Raw genomic sequence first — 18,482 nt, forward strand, 5'->3', positions numbered from 1 at the left:
AGAAAATGGTGGACAATCACACAGTACTGGGAATCATGGACCAGCCAAGTTGACACACGATTTTTGGGCGCACGTAATTCAATCCTTAACAGCAACAGTATAGGACAGAGAGGAACTGCCCCTTAGGTGCGGCTACTGGATCCAAACTACTGACCTTTTGGTTAGCAGCTGAGCTCTTCACCACTGTGCCATCAGTGTGTCAAACTTGGTGTAATAGACTGTAATTAAATAAATAAATAGATTTGGTCAGTCAACAATTACTTACTCAGTACCTACTGTATGCTAGGTACTGTACCAAATGCAAAGATACCCTGGTGAGCAGGCAGACAAAGTTACTGCTCTACTGGACCATATAGGGACAGGAGAGAGCCCCTAAACACATAAACTAGCAAATATTTCAGGTAATGGGAAGTACAGTGAAATCAGTACAGTGGGGTACTGAGAAGGACAGGTACTGGGAAGGAACAACTCCTTTGGATAGAGCACTCAGAAAAAGTCACTGTTAGGTGACATTTGATCTGAAACCTAAATGATGAGAAAGAGCCAGTCATGCAGAGATCTATGGGAAGAAATCCTGGCAGAGAGAAAGGCAAGTATAAAGGTCTGGACCAAAAAAAAAACATCAGTGTAACTAGAGCCCGGATGCAGAAGATAGTGGTAGGAAGGGAGGCAGCTGGGACCAGATATATAGACCCATCAAAGTTATGGGCAGTGGTGTGCTGGCAGCTGTTTAACAGCTGGTTCTCTGAGTGTAGTTCTGACATGAATGCTGTTGATATTTTTCTCTATATTAATGAGTAAGATGAAAGGGAAACCACAAAGGCATGTGATCAGAATTTCAGTCATTCATCAATGCTGTGAGTGACTTCTTTGCTGAATTGGATAATAGTTTTCAAATATTGAAAGACTATTTAATTTTTTAATGCTATTCACAGACATAACACACTTTTAAGTTTAATCTATAATATTAAATTTTCTCCATCACTTCGTTAGCTCTTGACAATAATGCATAAATGAATGAATGAATGAATTGCCCTGATTTGTAGCTTTGCTAATCTCTGTGGTCAATTTCAAGCTACTAGCATGAAATCATTCAATATGGGGTAGGAAAACCAATAAAACCAAACCAAAGCCGTTGCCGTTGAGTTAATTCCAATTTATAGTGACCCTGTAGGACAGAGTAGAACTGCCCCATAGGGTTTCTAAGGAGTGACAGTCCGATTTGAACTGCCAACCTTTTGTTTAGCAGCCAAACGTTTATGGAGTAGAGATGTACAAATGACACATTGTTATATGGTATTGTGCTTAAAAAGAATGAACTTTTTTTCAGTAAATATTAAATACATACCAGTTGATATCAAGTCCATTCCAACTCATGAAGACTGCATGTGTGACAGACTAGAACTGTGTTCCACAATGGATGATTTTTCAAAAACAGATTGCCAAGCCTTTCTTCCAAGGTGCCTCTGAGGGTACTCAAACTTCTAACCTTTCAGTTAGCAGCCGAATGTATTAACCGTTTGTACCACCCAGGGACTCCGTACTATCTGCTGAATGCTGTGCTATGTGCTGGGGCCAGAGCAGTGTACAAAACAAAATCTTTGCTGGTAGTGATAAGTGTTTTGAAAAAAAAAGAAAAGAGGAAGTTAGATTTAGAACCAGGACTTTAAATCACTATCTCATAAAGTATTAAAAAATAAGATTAAAAAAAATAATGAAGCATAATTAATTATATTGCTCTCACTAAAGAATATGTATAATAATTTGTAGAGAACAAAAGGTTTTCCAATTAATAAATAAAATGTGGCCTTAAAATAGTGTTTTTTGTCTTTCTCTCTTATATTTTTAATTTTGGTTTTATCTATGATTTATGACACAGATGATATATCAGTACGGTAGTAGGTATAAAAAATTTTTTTAAATTAAATTAAGTATACACATGAACCAGACCCATTGCCATTGAGTCAATTCCAGTTCATAGTGACCCTATAGAACAGAGTAGAACTGCCCCAAAGGGTTTCCAAGGAGTGACAGGTAGATTCAAACTGCTGACCTTTTGGTTTGCAGCCAGGCTCTTAACCACTGCGCCACAAGGGCTCTGTTAAGAATCCAGTGAATGAATTTTCATTGTGGTGTTTTTGTTCCACCCAAAAAGCAATTTCAATGTAATTTTTAAATTTTATCCCAAGAAGATTTTAGCAAACAACTTGGACCATTTCCTATCCCATACTTCTCCTGTGAAATAAACCTGGAAAAGGCCTTGTAACGAGAACCAGAGGAATCTGGCCTTGCTGAAAATAAATGCATATTATTGTATTGGCCTTTCAAAATTGCAGCTCGAAGTGTGGAGCTGTAAGTCATGAACTGGTATTAGGACTCTACTGTTTCTAGGCTCTCCCCTCTTTCTATTGCCTTACATTTTTTCATCTTATTTTTTGTGAAATTCTAAGATAACTCAGGACTAAATGTATGCATTCTTGGAGAATTTTTCTTAAACATGGGAAGCCCAAGTCGGTGACCAATAATAGCCTTGGAATTATGGTGATTTCTATGTGTGGTCTTTTAACCCTTTGCAGAGATACAAAAAGGAAGGTGGGATGTCCTCCATGGAACTGCACAGTCCTGTTAGAGTATTTGAAGTCATCTTCTAAATATTGAATGTTAAGCAAAAACACATATGTAGGTTAAAAAATACATGCATCCAAGCAGCATTTTTGAAGAATGTAATAATCAAATTTTAGTGCTTCCATGTGGTTTCTGAAAGGATTTTTTTTTTAATTATAATTTTTAGAGATTTATAGCAGAGACAGGGAAGGTTTTATTTCCTTTCAAATAAAGAAGTGGTAATCTTAGTGGAAAATACAGATATTTGAAGAATATTTGGCAAATGCTAGAGTTAACTCGTAGCTGAATTCTGTATGAGCTAAAGGAACTAATATGCTTTTGAGTCCCCTTTTGTGTTCTGGAAACCCAGGTGGCATAGTGGTTAGAAGCTACGGCTGCTAACCAGAAAGGTTGGCAGTTTGAATCCACCAGGTGCTCCTTGGAAACTGTATGGGGGCAGTTCTACTCTGTCCTATAGGGTTGCTATGAGTTGGAATCGACTTGACGACAATGGGTTTGGTATTTTTTTGGTCCTGTGTTCCAGGTTTTGTTCTAGGCTTGGCCTCACAACAGCCCTGCATGGACAGGCTTTAGGGCAGAGTGGAAAGAACCTGGGCTTTGAATTCAACAGGATTTGGATGCCAGGTCTGCCACTTAACAACTATGTGACTGTAAGCAAGTTTCTCTCAGTGTCTTCCTATGAAAAATGATAATAGCAGCACCTCGTAAGAGTGTGGCTAGGATTAAGTTGATGTAATGCAAAGCTTGGAGTCTCTGAGTGGTGCACATGGTTAATGTGCTCTACTGCTAATTGAAGGGGTTGGTGGTTCAAGTCCATTCAGGGGCACCTCAGAAGAAAGGCCTGGTGATCTGCTGCCAGAAAAATCGGCCATTGAAAACCCTGTGGAGCACAGTTCTATTCTGACACACATGGGGTGGTCACAAATCAGAGTCCACTAGACAACAGCTGGTACTGGTAATGCAGTGCTTGGCTTCTAATAAGCACTCAACAAATGGTAGCTGTTATTTGTGGCTCAGAAAGAAGAAAAATGAAAAAGCAAGGAGAGAATAAATAATTATTAAGAACCTAGTATGTGCCAAGTGTGGAAACCCTGGTGGCGTAGTGGTTAAGTGCTACAGCTGCTAACCAAAGGGTCGGCAGTTCGAATCCGCCAGTTGCTCCTTGGAAACCCTATGGGGCGGTTCTACTCTTTCCTATAGGACTGCTATGAGTCGGAATTGACTCGATGGCACTGGGTTTTGGGTATGTGCTAAGTGCTTTGCATAATTCCTTATACTTTGTCCTGTAGGATGGCTATGAGTTGAAATCGACTCCATGGCACACAACAACATTCATGCAGCATATGGTCCCATTTTGCAGATGAGGAAACTGAAGCTTAAAGAGGTTATATAATTTGTCTAAAGTCACACAGAAAGTGGCAGATTCAGGAATCTGATTTTAAGTTCTGTATTCTTTCTACTAATGAACCCTGGTGGCACAGTGGTTAAGTGCTCAGCTGCTAACCTAAAGGTTATCGGTTTGAACCCACCAGGTGCTCTGTAGGAGAAAGATGTGGCAGCCTACTTCCGTAAAAATTACAGCTTTGGAAACCCTATGGGGCAGTTCTGATCTGTCCTATAGGTTCTCTATCAGTTGGAATTGACTGATGGCAACGGATTTTAGGTTTTATTCTTTCTACTATGCAATACCATCTGCTACAGTAGATTCTGAAGGTTATTAATTAGATTCATTCTAGATGATTTCCATAACAGACATGCCAACAAAGGAGTTGACTTTTTTTTTTTTTTATTGTACTTTAGGTGAAGGTTTGCAGAACAAATTAGTTTCTCATCAAACAATTAGTACACACATTGTTGTATGACATTGGGTAACAATCCCATGACATGTCAACGCTCTCCTTTCTCAACCCTGGGTTCCCTATTACCAGCTTTCCTGTTCCCTCCTGCCTTCCAGTCCCTGCCCCAGGGCTGGTGTGCCCCTTTAGTCTTGTTTTGTTCCATGGGCCTCTTCAATCTTTGGCTGAAAGGTTAACCTCTGGAGTGACCTCATTACTGAGCTGAAAGGGTGTCTGGGAGCCATACTCTCAGGGTTTCTCCATTCTCTGTCAGGCCAGCAAGTCTGGTCTTTCTTTTTGAGTTAGAATTTTGTTCTACATTTTTTTCCAGCTCTGTCTGGGACCCTCTATTGTGATCCCTGTCAGAGCAGTAGTGGTGGTAGCCAGGCACCATCTTGTTCTGGACTCAGTCTGATGGAGGCCGTGATAGATGTGGTCGATTAGTTCTTTGGACTAATCTTTCCCTTGTATTTTTAGTTTTCTTCATATATCCCATGGAGTATCCTACATGGCTGTTCAGAGGCTTTTAGAACCCCAGATGCTACTCACCAAAATAGAATGTAGAACATATTCTTTATAAACTATGTTATGTCATGGTCAAGGGAGTTGACTTCTGTTGTAGGAATGTGTTCCTGCCCACACAAGAAGGTTCCACTTGCACTTCAAGCTGGGCCACACAGATTCCTGCAGTCAGCGTCAAATATCTTCTTAAAAAGGAGCTTTTAATCTGCTCAAGCACTTGAACCAAGTATTTATTTAACACCCTAGAGCTCTGTGCCAAAGGCATGAGACCGATTTGGCCTGAGGAATGGTAAGGGCATGTAGTAATAATTCAGTGTGTCCCTGTCCAAATAAGTTCCTCATGTGAGAATTGCATGTGGTTGGCCTGGACTAGGATAAGGTAACTGCAAAATGTAACCCTGGCTGGCTGCATGGGCTGACTTCCAGCGGAAGATTATCTTATATTCTACTTTAATTGAGAATGTCTGTTGAAGTAAAACAATTTTATGTTGCATATACACCCGTTGCTGTAGAGTTGATTCCAACTCATAGCGACTCTATAAAACAGAGCAGAATTGCCCCATATGGTTTCCGAGGAGCGGCTGGTGGATTTGAACTGCTGACCTTTTGGTTAGCAGCCGATCTCATAACCACTGTGCCACCAGAGTTTCATTTTGCATATAATTGCTACTAAATTGTTTTTTCCAGTGATAATTAGGAATGGGATCCACTGTTTTTTAAGAGCACTTCCCATTGATGATGAGAGCCTGTGGCTAGTAAAGGTGTTTTTCTTTCAGTTGCCATTTAATTTTAAAAGAAGAGAGACTAGAAAGCGGCCCTTTTAATGTTAACTGGGAACTGAATTTAAGTTTTATCCAAAGGCCATTTCTCAAGATTGGCCATGAGTTGATAACTGCAGAAGTAGAATTTGATATACTGTTCCCTCTAGTTTTATATATGTTTGAGATTTTGATAACATGAAATGTTTAAAAAATAAACAACATCAACATTAAAAAAAAAGGTATTTTTATGCTGATTCTAACATTAATGCCATGGACACAAACTTTGAGAAAGTTTCTAAAGCTGGGATAAAATTACTCAGGTATCAAAGACCGAAGAGGGGTGGATGAATGCTACCCAGTGTCTCAGGTTTTTCTTAAATTTATCTTAGTAAGATAATCTTACTACAGTAGTGGCACTCAGAATCCATTTGCTTCTTTTACAAGTGTAGCAGGTACTGTCAGAGCCCAAGAGGTATCCCCTCAGCACTTGCCATTACACTTGGCCTCCTACCTCAGTTCTTTGGAGCCAATTCTGCCTACACTAGCAAGGGACAGGCCTGAAGTGCTGGGGATAATGCCCCTCTTGGAGCATCCCTCACCCAATGACTGAAGAAAGTATAACTCTGGGGCTCATGTTCTGCCTTTTCCCCCAGGATGTCCCAATAGATTCAGCTTCGTTTCCTGAAGCGGCAGCTTGCTAGAAAACTTGCCTGATACTAGCTTCCTTCTCTTCTGTCTCACTTCTGCCCTTCCCCACCAGTGTTCCCTGCCATCACTTCTCATAAATTTCTCATACTTGAATCTTTTTCTTAAGATCTGCTTCTGCAAGAATTCAAACTAAGGCAACAAGATGCCAAGTTGAGACTCAGCCTGCAACATGTTGAGGAAAAATTTCATAAAGGAATTTGAAAGGATGTCCTGTAAATTAAGGCAGTGGGTAATACAGGTTATTTCTTTCTCTTTTTAAAATCATGGAATAGATTACACTTGAATCTATCCTGTGCAGCTGATATAAATAAATAGTTTGGCAGAGGTTGGGAACCATGATTCATGAAAAGATGTAAAGATTTCTTGGGATAAAAATATTTTTATGGGATAGTCCTCCCTCTCCCCCCCCAACCCTGTAACTTTAGGTAATTGATCAAATGAATTGATGTGGATGGAGTTACATAATCCCAACTAGAAATTTACCAACTGAATAAATGTTCAAGGTGAGAACTGAGAGACATTAATTTGGAAATTCAGGTGGTAACCCTGTTGTAAGAGAAGACTCGAAGTACAAGTCTAGATTCTGTGTGATGACATTCTTTTATAAATACAAAACTTCTTTTTATATTCTACGTTTATCCTACATTCAGTTGAGTGGAATATTTTTAGTCAGTATCATTTGTAAATTTGCAGGCAAATGTCATCAGAAATGCCAAACCCTGTGTATAAACCTTTTCTAAAATTTTTGACTGCCATCTTGTTTTGTTAATATGAATGAACATCTTGTATTCATGCTTATCCCAATTTAATTCCTTTGAGGTATTTTGAATATTAGGGGTAAGGTGAAGGCAGGGGCCTAGACTGATTCCCAGGTTTTTTTAATTCAACTTCCTGGGTTGATTGTGGTGTCATTAAACAAGAAAGGGCGTGGTGATAAAGACTTGGGTTAGCATTGGAAGATAACAATGAGTTTACTTCTGGACGTTTGTGGTTTTAGACATCTGTGGACCATGGAGGTGGTGATGTCTGTTAGATGTTGAATATAAGGTCCTAAACATTGCTTACAAGACCTAAACTATCTTTTCCCTGCTTTATTCTTTGCCATTTCCCCACCACAGTCTATGCTTTAGCCACATCTGACTGCTCTCTTGACTCTCCCTTTTGCATTGGCTGTTCCTTCTGACTGCATCCCCTTTGTACCCCATCCCCTCTGTCACCCAGGCAACTCCTGTTTGAATACCCTCCATGACAGAGCACTCACTAATCATCAATGAGTGCGGCATTAGTGGCTAAGAAAGGGCTCTGAAGCCGGGCTGCCTGGGTTTAAACACTAGCTCCGTCCTTCATCTGCTGTGACCTTGGCTTTTAACTCTTACTTTCCTAAGACAATGGGGCTAATATTAGAACATCTCATAGGACTATTAAGAAGATTAATGAGTTATACATTTAAAGCACTTAGAGCATGGCACATAGAGCGTTCTATAAATCTTTGCTATTATTGTTAATTGCTATCTCATAAAACAGCCCATTTCATCTTCTAATAAGAACTTTTTTTAAAAAAGATTTTTTTTTAGTAATAGTCTTACCAAAAAGTGCTGATTTAAAGCAATGACTGTTCCGGTCCTTTCTAAATCTTGTCGCAAACAGTTATTTTAAGTAACTTAAACAGTTTTTTGCCTACTTTTTAAGCTTTAAGTCACTTTTGTGTGTGTGTGTTTGGATTGCTGTAATCTGTAAACTATCCATCTCAAATGCCTGTGTTGTATCTCATTGCGTTCTTAAGCATTTCCTGGTATTTGGGCATATCGCTTATTTCCAAAGTTTTATTATTCTGGTTAAACCTGCTTGACAAGCTTTTTCCTTTGGAGTTAATTGCTTGGAGTTTTTCTGAAAAGTGAAAATTTTGAGTCAAATTTTATTTTTATGCCGTTTATGATGTTTTCCAAAATGAATCTATAATCTATTATAACTATATATGTTAGCTATTATAAGTCCTAACAAGAAATTTAAGAATGTATCCAAAGTGATTTAAACCACCTTTTAAAATTTTGAATATAAATTATAATATAAAAACTTAATAAGCCATCTTTGCGGCTAAGAGAAAGGGGGCATGGAGATTAATTTTTCTAACAGATATAAATTGCTGTAATTGAAAAATTGACTAAGAAATATCTTAATCTATAGATCTATTTAAACTTAAAGTAATCCGTCAGCTTTTGGGTGTAGTGTGTATAATTGAGTTCCTGGGAAAAATAACTCATTAAGAGCCAAGTTGTTAAGATAAATGAGACCGATGATGTCTTTTCAATACAATACACTGTTTCCCTTTCGTATTTTAGCATATTTAAACAGCATTTGGTAGCACAGTTATAACTATTACAAATGTCAATGTAAAAAATTTAAGAATTTATTCATAATCATTCAAATGCCTTTTTTTTTTAACTTTTGAATTAGATCATAGAAAATTTTATACCGTCCACTGCACTGGTTACTTAAGAAGCTGGCCTTCAAATATTGTTGGAATGGAAGAAGAAAGAGACCATAAGAAAGACAGCAGTAATTTTACTTGCCTTGTTGCCATTGGAAGATTGCATCCTTTTATTGTCCCACAGAACAATGGAGAGATCAAAGTCAAACCAACTGAATTTATAACCCGATTTGCAGTGAATGGAAAATTTGTCTATGTAGACCAAAGGTAAGCATTTCCATGTCATAACGATTAAGGTTCAATGGAATGTTTAAGGTTATTAAAAGATGTGGCTTTGTAGCACTACTGGATTTTTCTTAAGTCTTCAAAATGGGAGGTAAAAGTTTAAATGAAATAAGGATATGGATATGTGAGTAAATTTGTTCAAGCAAAAATGTAAACGTGCATAATATTTTTTAACCAGTAGCGTGGAAACTGGACATGGTCTGTGGCCACAGTTTTATTGGTGCATGGTGGTGAAAGCATACCCTGGGTAGAGTTTTTGGCCCTGTGCCTGGGTGTTCATTCTGCCCTGCAACACCCGACTGGGTCTAGGGCAGCCAAAGGGACCCAAGTGATACACATGGGTTACTCATCCCCAGTCTCCTTCCATCGGTCCTGACCACCTATGGGCCGGCAGTATTCTGGGAGGGAGTACACTCACCAATTCTGACATGTTTTTTTCAATTTTAAAACCAGGGCAACAGCAATTTTAGGATATCTGCCTCAGGAACTTTTGGGAACTTCTTGTTATGAATATTTTCATCAAGATGACCATAGTAATTTAACTGACAAGCACAAAGCCGGTATGCATTGAATGGGGTACTTTTCTCTTTGGAAACCTTTATTTACAGCTTAAACTCTTAATTTCTCATTCCTGTGAAATCCAAAGCTTGAATTAATCCTCAAGGGATTGATTTTTATAGTGGTAAAGTAGACTGTTATGCTGATTATTATCTTTTCTTGTTAAGTTCTACAGAGTAAGGAGAAAATATTTACAGATTCTTACAAATTCAGAGTGAAAGATGGCTCTTTTGTAACTTTAAAAAGCCAGTGGTTTAGTTTCACAAATCCTTGGACCAAAGAACTGGAATATATTGTGTCCATCAACACTTTAGTTTTGTAAGTAATTTTCTTATGTTGTTAAGACCTTTATATTAATTTCAAATGAGCAATCTTTGCTTCTCTTTTCTTTTCTCATCTCTTTAAAGCATTAAAATTGTATGGTCCTCTGGCCTTATATTACTTGAGATAAATATTTTGAGTAACTGATTTACTCAAATTCATTGGCATTTGTTCTCAGATTTAAGCTAAAAGTTTGCTTTATATTTTCGGAATTGATGTTTGACAATACACATGGATTATCGACAACCAGGGAAACTCACCTGAGCCATGGTGTCCAGACTCTTCACTGGGGCTCCATGTCAACTACGCATATAGCTGACCTCAGTTTCCAACCCTGCTAGAGGTTAACCTAATACCGCATATGACTCAGAATCCCTCCATAAATCACATTGTTAGACTTTCTGGCATAGCTAGCCTGCTCCCTAAAGAAAGACACTTCTATAAGTCATGACATTCCAAGTGCTTAAAGATTAACTTCCAACACCTAAGAGCAAAGGCCAGACCTTTCTTTGGATAAGGCTAAATTCTTCACACAAAATAAAACATAAGTGGGTCAAGAATTGACAAATCAAATATACAGAAGCTAATACAGTTGCTTTAACAATTTCCTTCACCTTAAAAAAAAAAGTCCTATGGTGTTTCTTAATTCTAGGGGACACAGTGAGACTGGAGAAGCATCATTACTTCCTTGCAGTTCTCAATCATCAGAAGGTAAGTTTGGAAGACTTATTACTCCCCAATATGTATTATTATGGAATTATTATTAAGTCATTATCTTTTGGTCTCTTGGTGAGGGAAAGAATTTCAAGTTGAAACTGAAAAAACTTCTATGGGTTGGGCTGTGGGAATCCCAGCTTCAGTTAGAAGTTAGAGACTAAGTCCAGAAGGAAACCAGTATCCCAGATGAAACCGCCAGGGGTCACGCCATTTCTTCTCACTGCTGTCATAGCACTTTGCTCACACTTGTTAAAATATTACATTGTTTGCAATTAGTTGTTCATTTGACTGGCCCTCCACTACCTGTGATTTCTTCAGGAGCAGGAATGGTGTTTTATTCATTATCTGTCCCTACAGAATAACTCCTTATATGTTGTGGTGCTCAATAAATATCTGTTGGACAAATTAGTGAGAAGCATTAAAGGGAACTTTTTGCTTTATCTGTGCTATTTTTTTTTTTTACCACAGGAATGTATTAATATATTACTTGTGTTATTAAAAATAAAAATATTGGTATTTTATTATTAGTAGTAGTATTTCTCTGGCTTCAGTATGGAGCATATAGTGGGAAGAGACTGTGTACTTACCTTCAAATGACTTTCTAGACATTTGTTTCATATCACTTCTTCATAAGTATCTTAGAACCACATGAGTTGTATTTGTAACACAGATCTGAATGTTTTCTAAAATTTTGGGATGCAGCTAATCTATTTTTTTAGAGGAGGAAATAGGAAATATATTTGAATTGAAAGATATTGTATAATATTATATGCTTCTAAAAAATTCCCAATTGGTGTTTTCTTTTTGTTATTAGAGTCCTCTAGACAGTCTTATAGTAGTATGCCTGGAATGTCTTCTGGAATAGTACTTGGTGCTGGTAGTATTGGAACAGATATCGCAAATGAAGTTCTGGATTTACAAAGGTAATGTTTTATTGCTGCAAATATTTTCACAAGTAAAGCCATTATTATGTTTACAAAATTAGTATACGAAAGACAGTAGTTTTTCTATATATGAAAATAATCAGTTTGTAAATATAATTGAAGAGAAGTTCCATTTATAGTAACAACAAGAAAGATAAAATATTTGTAAATTTTACAAAAACTATTCAGGACTATGGAAATGCTGGTGACATAGTGCGACAGCTGCTAACTAAAAAGTTGGCAGTTTGAATCCACCATACGCTCCATGGAAACTCTACGGGGCAGTTCTACTCTGTTCTATAGGGTCGCTATGAGTCAGAGTCAACTCAACGGCAATGGGTTTGGTTTGGGTTTTGGAATTCAGACCTATAAAAGAAAACTTTATTTCTACAATGTTACAACAAACATAACTTGAATAACTATCCAGATATATTTTTTTTTCCAATGGGAAGACTCAGTATTGTAAGGATGCCAGTGTTCCCTAAACTAATGTATGAATTTAATGTAAATCCAGTCAAAAAACCACCATTCATTTGTTTTTCTGGAATCTGATAAAATGATACTAATCATACTAGAATATCCGAGGAAATTCTGAAAAACAAATGTACTGAGGTGAGACTAATTCTGTCAGATATTAAAATATGTTATAAAGCTACAGACACTAAAACATTTTGGTATAATCCACAAAGAGGAAGATAGATCAATGGATAAGTGTAGAGTTCAGAAATAGACTCAAATACATATGGAAAGTTATTATATGGGAAAAGTGGCATTTTAAATCAGTGGGGGGAAATGGATTAACAGCAAATGGCATTATAATAATTATATAACCATTTGGAGAAAAAAGCAGAGCTAGATCCCAACCTTATTCTTTATTAAAATAAATCCCAGATAAGTAAAAGATTTCAAAGTAAAAAATGAAACTATAGAAGTATTTCGAGGACATAGGTATGGATTTTTGTAATCTTGGTTTGCAAAGTCCCTTCTTAGCATCACACAAAATCCACAATTCATTAAGAAAAAAATTGACAAAATTAATGATATAAAAATTCAAAATTTAAGCATAACAATAGCTATTATTACAAAGTTAAAAGATAAATTATAACTGAGGAAAATGTATGTAATTCACATGATTAGAAAGTACTATCTTAATATTTGAAGAGTTTATTAAGCAGTTTTTGAAAATTATTCAATAAAAAAAGTTGGACAGTGGACATGAACAGAAAAAAAAAAAAGGCCAAGAAACTTGACTCAACCCCAGTCATAGTTAAAAAAAATACACGCACACACACACACACACACTCACTCAAGATAAAACAATAATAAGATACTTTTTTCACTTAATATTCAATGTTGGTGAGAGTATGAGAAACAAGAACTCAAACCGTGGGAGTATAAGTTAATGCAACCACTTTTGAAGGCAATTAGGTAATATCCATCAAAAATGTAAGTGTAATAATCGTAGACTCAGCAATTTTATTCCAGGAGCAAACACTCTTATACAATTATGCAAAGACATATGAACAAGACTGTTCACTGTCGCATTGTTTATAGTAGTGATTTAAATATTTATCATAACAATAACTGGTTATAGAATAGCCATAAAATGGAGTACTTTGCAGCTGGTAAAAATGAGATAGCTCTATTTATGTTAACATGGAAAGATCTTTAAAATACATGGGAAATACGAAAAAGCACAGGAATAGAAAAAAAGAATAGTATGTATAATATCCCACTTGTATAGGGAAAAAGAAAGATGTGTGTGTGTGTATATGGGTCCATAATCTCTCAGCTAAAATCCTTGGGACCAGTTATGTTTTGAAGTCAGGTTTCTTTCTTTTTTTTTTTTTAATTTAGATAGTGTTTTGAAATTCGGTTTTTTTCTTAAGGGAGTAACAAACCCGGAGAGCAGTTATATCATGGGCAGCACCCAATAATCAAATATACCAATATTTCTGCAATGAGAAGTATTTACAGAATACATCCTTGGCGGGGGGCAGGGGGGCTGGAGAGAGGGGGCAAGAGTAAGGGGGTATTTACATTAAACAAGATGGGGAATGAGCTGATAATTATTGAAGCTGTTTGATGGATGTATGAGATTTCATTATATTATTGACTTTTATATCTGTTTCAAATTTTCCATAATAAAAAGCTTCAAAATATTTCTGGAGTGAAATATGTAAAAGTGCATAATAAGGGAGACAAAGTAGGGTTAAAAAAAAAAAATATATATATATATATATATATATATATACACACTGATGTCAGTCAAGGTCAGGTTTTGCTGAGTTTAGATCTATTCAAGTTTTGCTGACAAATGAATTATAGAAAATCTTTCAGTTTCCAGAGTATTTTAGATTTGGCAATTGGACAGTAGTGACCTGATACTCCACAATATAGTATACAACAGTATAAAAAATTTGTTCCGACTAGTTACCTCTCATATATGGGACTAGGTGTTAGGGGACAGGAGATGTAAAAGATGAGAGAAAGCTTTGCTTTTTCATTTTCTACCTTTTTGTACAGCTTGGATTTTTAGTTTTAAATTAAGAAAAAAAAACTTGAACTGAAAAAGTCATTAGTGAGACATTTGTCATGTGCCGTAAACCTGCCTATTTCATTTAAAAAAAAAAAAGTTATCAAATAATTGCTGTGTGGTTAAGAGCTCGGCTGCTAATCAAAAGGTTGTCAGTTCAAATCCACCAGCTGCTCCTTGGAAACCCCATGGGGCGGTTCTACTCTGTCCTTTAGGGTCACTGTGAGTTGGAATCAAGTTTTTTTTATACTTCAAGTATTGAAAGTGCTGCAAAACATATGCACAAACATATCCATATATACTTGGATCATGAATCTCTTCACAAAACTTATGTGGAACGGATAGCACCATATAGTGTATTATGAAATACTCAAGTGTACAGTTCACACATTTTTGATAGTTATTCCTATACTGAATTTTCATATAGGATCCAAGTTTTCTTCCAATTTTAAGGTTTTAAAACTCTCAATGACTTAGTAATGAAAAAACTCAGTGGATCTAGAAAGCAGAAGCAGAAATTGAGTCAAATATTGACAGTTGGTGTCGTGGGTTGAATTGTGTCCCCCCAAAATATGTGTCAGCTCGGCTAGGCCATGATTCTCAGTATTGTGTGGTCATCCACCATTTTGTGATCTGATGCGATTATCCTATGTATTGTAAATCCTAACCTCTATGATGTTAATAAGGCAGTATTAGAGTCAGTTATGTTAATGGGGCAGGACTCAATCTACAGGATTATATTGTATTTTCAGTCAATCTCTTTTGAAATATAAAACGGGGGAATTGAGCAGAGAGGAGGGGGACCTCATGCCACCAAGAAAGATGTGCCAGGAGCAGAGTGCGTCCTTTGGGCCCAGGGTCCCTGTGCTGAGAAGCTCCTAGTCCAGAGGAAGATCGATGACTAGGACTTTTTCCCAGAACTAACAGAGAGAGAAAGCTTTCCCCTGGAGCTGGTGTCCTGAATTCAGACTTCTAGCCTCCTCAGCTGTGAGAGAATAAATTTCTGTTCGTTAAAGCCATCCACTTGTGGTATTTCTGTTGTAGCAGCACCAGTAAACTAAGACAGCTGGGTAGCATTAGAATGTCTAGGATACAGCCAAGCAGCGTTAGAAGGAACCTCAGCCAAGGTATGGAGATGAGTGGGAGAAATCATGATGGTTTCAGAGAACAACAAGGTGGCTCAGTTGAGAGGGGAGTTGGGTTGGTGAGCAGTGGAGAGTTTTAACTAGGGCAAAGTCAAGTAGTGGAAGTACTTAAAAGCTGATTTCTGGCCAGGGAACTAATATGATGAAAGTCATGTTTCAGAAGATTAATCTGGTAGTGAAGAGCCTGGTGTGGGTGTAGCTTTTGTCTTTAAATCAAGACTAAATGAGCAGGTAATGATTTTAAAAATGGACCACAGAATGAAATCTGGCCAGGGTATTTACCTTAACTATGGAAAATCTCACAAGACAGGTCACTGATCTTTTCATCTCTGAGTTTCCCTACCTAATTCATTTCATTCCTTTGTTTCAGTTTCTTGCTCTGTCATTTCTTCTCAGCTGCTTCCTAGGGAATAAAGACATAAAGCTGGGTTTATGCAGTTCTGTTCTCTGCATGTGCTGCGTTGGTTTTGTACCTGGTGCTAATGTATTACTGTAAAACTATGAAATATTTTCCACTTTAAAAAAGGTTGCAGAATGTTAATGTGTGTTTACTTTCTGTTAGTAACTTGATGAGGTACTGAAGCTTGATTTGAATGCCTGTTTCAAACTAAGTGTGCTGTTTTCCATTCCTTGGCCATGTGCTGTATTAAGACAGAAAGCATGATTTATTTAAGAGCTTTTACCTCAGAGTTTTGTCTATTTACAACGCTATGTCTTTCAATACTCCATTGTCAAAAATAAATCTGGCACCTAACAAGTCAGTCTAATTGTGAAAACTGTAATAATAGTCATCCTCTAGTTCATCACTATGTATTATCAGTAGATTATTATGTTTTCAGAGGAGAAATTTTCCTTCTGAAAATATACAATTAAAACAAATGGCTTTATGTTTCACTTTTTAAAGGTTACAGTCTGCCTCATCCCTTGGTGATTCAGGTCCAACAGATCCAATGAAAGATGGTACCATGTTAAACTGCAGGAATGTGAGTACACTTGTAAGTAATAATATTCATTAAATGAATGAACAATAAAATTTGTTCCTAAGAGATTAATTATTTCTTCTGGGAAAAGAAGCCATCCTATGAAAAATAAATGAATTCTTTCCAGCCAGTTGATGATTTTTAAGAGGCAATAGAGAACAGTGGTTAATAGTGAGGTCACTGGAACCATACGCCTGGGTCCAAGTTGTGGCTCAGACACTTAACTGCTAAGTAGCCTAAGGCTCATTACTTAAATTCTTCATTCCTCAGCTTTCTCATCTGTAAATCGGAGATAATAATAGCACCAACCTGTTAGAACAGTGTGAGAGCTAAGTGATTTAATATAAAAACAAGCAGACAAAAGCTCATAAAGCAGTACCTGGCACACAGTAAGTTCTCGGTAAATGGTAGCTATTATTATTGTTCTTATTTTAATAGGTTCCAACTCAGTGGATTAAATGTACTCTTTGTGGTCTGGGAAAAGAAGTTTAAATAATATAAGCCACAAATAAGAACTGTATACTGTTTAGTTCAGTTGAACAAATACTAGCTACATGAAATGCATTTTTACATATACAAAAATGATTAAGCATAGTGCTAAACATCTGGAAGATTCACATACAACATAATTCTGATGTAGCACAGACAACAAAAAGCTCTAAAGTAGGTATATAAACTAAGTGGTATAAGAACATAGGAGAAACGGAAAACTAAATCTGAGCCAGGGACAAAGGGAAGTTGATAATACAAGTATTATATTTTTACCCAAATAAGATCTTAAGTCTTCTGGTATATTATTTATTCATTTATTCATACATTAGCAAATGTTTATTGTGTGCCAGGCAATGTGCTAGAAATGGGGATTTAAGTCATTGTAGTGAACACGTATCTCCGTGTAGTGTACATTATGTAGGCATTCTATAAATAAAGTGTGTAAACTTCATCAGACAATTAAAAAACCAAAAACCCGTTGCCATTGAGTTGATTCCAACTCATAGCGACCCTATAGGCAGAGTAGAAATGCCCCATAGGGTTTCCAAGGAGAGGCTGGTGGATCCAAACTGCTGACCTTTTGGTTAGCAGCCTGAGCTCTTTAACCACTATTATTTCTTAGTATTTTGAGGAGCTTCATTGAATGTTAGATTTGGCCTGTAACTATGTAAAACAGAGTTACTCTTGTTTGCCCTGCAATTATGTAAAGAGCTTTTTGGTTAAAGCATCTGGTTTAACCTGTTTCCGCTCTAAAGCAGTATTTCCCATAGTCATTTCATGTGACGTATGGTTTTGCCATCATTTTAAAAATACAGAAATAACTTTGGTCCAAAGCATTTTGGTCATAAACTTTTCCTTCTTAATCCAAAACTTTTCCTTATAGTATGTATCTTAAGTTATGGTTGTTAAGACTATGGATTTTGGAGTCAGATAAAGTAGGATTAGAATCATGGCTCCAACACCTTGGGCAAGATACTAGCCTCTTTAGGCCTCAGATTCCTGACCTGTAATACAGCTATGTCATAGTGTTTTAGAAACGAAAGGAGAGGATGCATGCAGTATACTCAATAAGCACTAGCTGCCATATTGATGATGGCAGTGGTGATGCCAGTGGCAGGCCTATATCTAGTAACTGCTTGCTAAAAGGGCTTTATTTCATTCAAGTAGGAACCTTACTGACTATTTATTATTCTGACTGTCTTTTCAGGTGTCAAATAAGGAGTTGATTCCACTAAGTCCTTCTGAAATAGGGGAGCTAGAAGCTGCAAAGCAAAACCAGAGCACCGTTGCTCTCCACGGTAACAAATCACTCCCCAGTAAGTTTTCCTTGGCAACTGTCCGCCATTTTAGTTTTCCAAAAACTCCTCAATCACTGTATTCTCAGGCACAGGAGATTTCTAGAGAAGCAAACAGCTTTAAAACTAAAAATTTTCCATTTAGAATTCTAAAATAGAATAACCACACTTTTGATTTTGAAATGAATGTTACTTAATGGACTTGTCATTAAAAATGAGGTTATCACCTGATTCAGTTATGGCTGGTCTTGAATACACACAATTTTAAAAATGAAGGTATTTCTGTCTAGGAAAAAAATGTCTATTCTCAAGGAATTCCCAAGGATTTTTAAAGGCTATAAATCATTAAAA

The 18,482-nt window shown here is 36.8% G+C and overlaps 1 protein-coding gene across 5 annotated transcripts in view; it reads left to right on the plus strand.

Moving 5' to 3' along the window:
* Positions 1-18,482, plus strand: part of BMAL2 (basic helix-loop-helix ARNT like 2) — an 83,398-nt gene that overhangs the window by 59,900 nt on the left and 5,016 nt on the right. For 3 of the 5 annotated variants that reach the window (XM_049882705.1, XM_049882708.1, XM_049882707.1), the window contains 7 exons: positions 8,906-9,146; positions 9,618-9,724; positions 9,890-10,040; positions 10,696-10,754; positions 11,575-11,683; positions 16,269-16,359; positions 18,044-18,152. In XM_049882705.1, the coding sequence (XP_049738662.1) occupies positions 8,906-9,146; positions 9,618-9,724; positions 9,890-10,040; positions 10,696-10,754; positions 11,575-11,683; positions 16,269-16,359; positions 18,044-18,152 (867 nt within the window). The remainder of the gene's footprint in view (positions 1-8,905; positions 9,147-9,617; positions 9,725-9,889; positions 10,041-10,695; positions 10,755-11,574; positions 11,684-16,268; positions 16,360-18,043; positions 18,153-18,482) is intronic. The other 2 variants (XM_049882706.1, XM_049882709.1) reach the window with 1 other exon arrangement.

Source organism: Elephas maximus, chromosome 4, assembly GCF_024166365.1.
Source record: "Elephas maximus indicus isolate mEleMax1 chromosome 4, mEleMax1 primary haplotype, whole genome shotgun sequence".
Classification (NCBI taxonomy): domain Eukaryota; kingdom Metazoa; phylum Chordata; class Mammalia; order Proboscidea; family Elephantidae; genus Elephas; species Elephas maximus.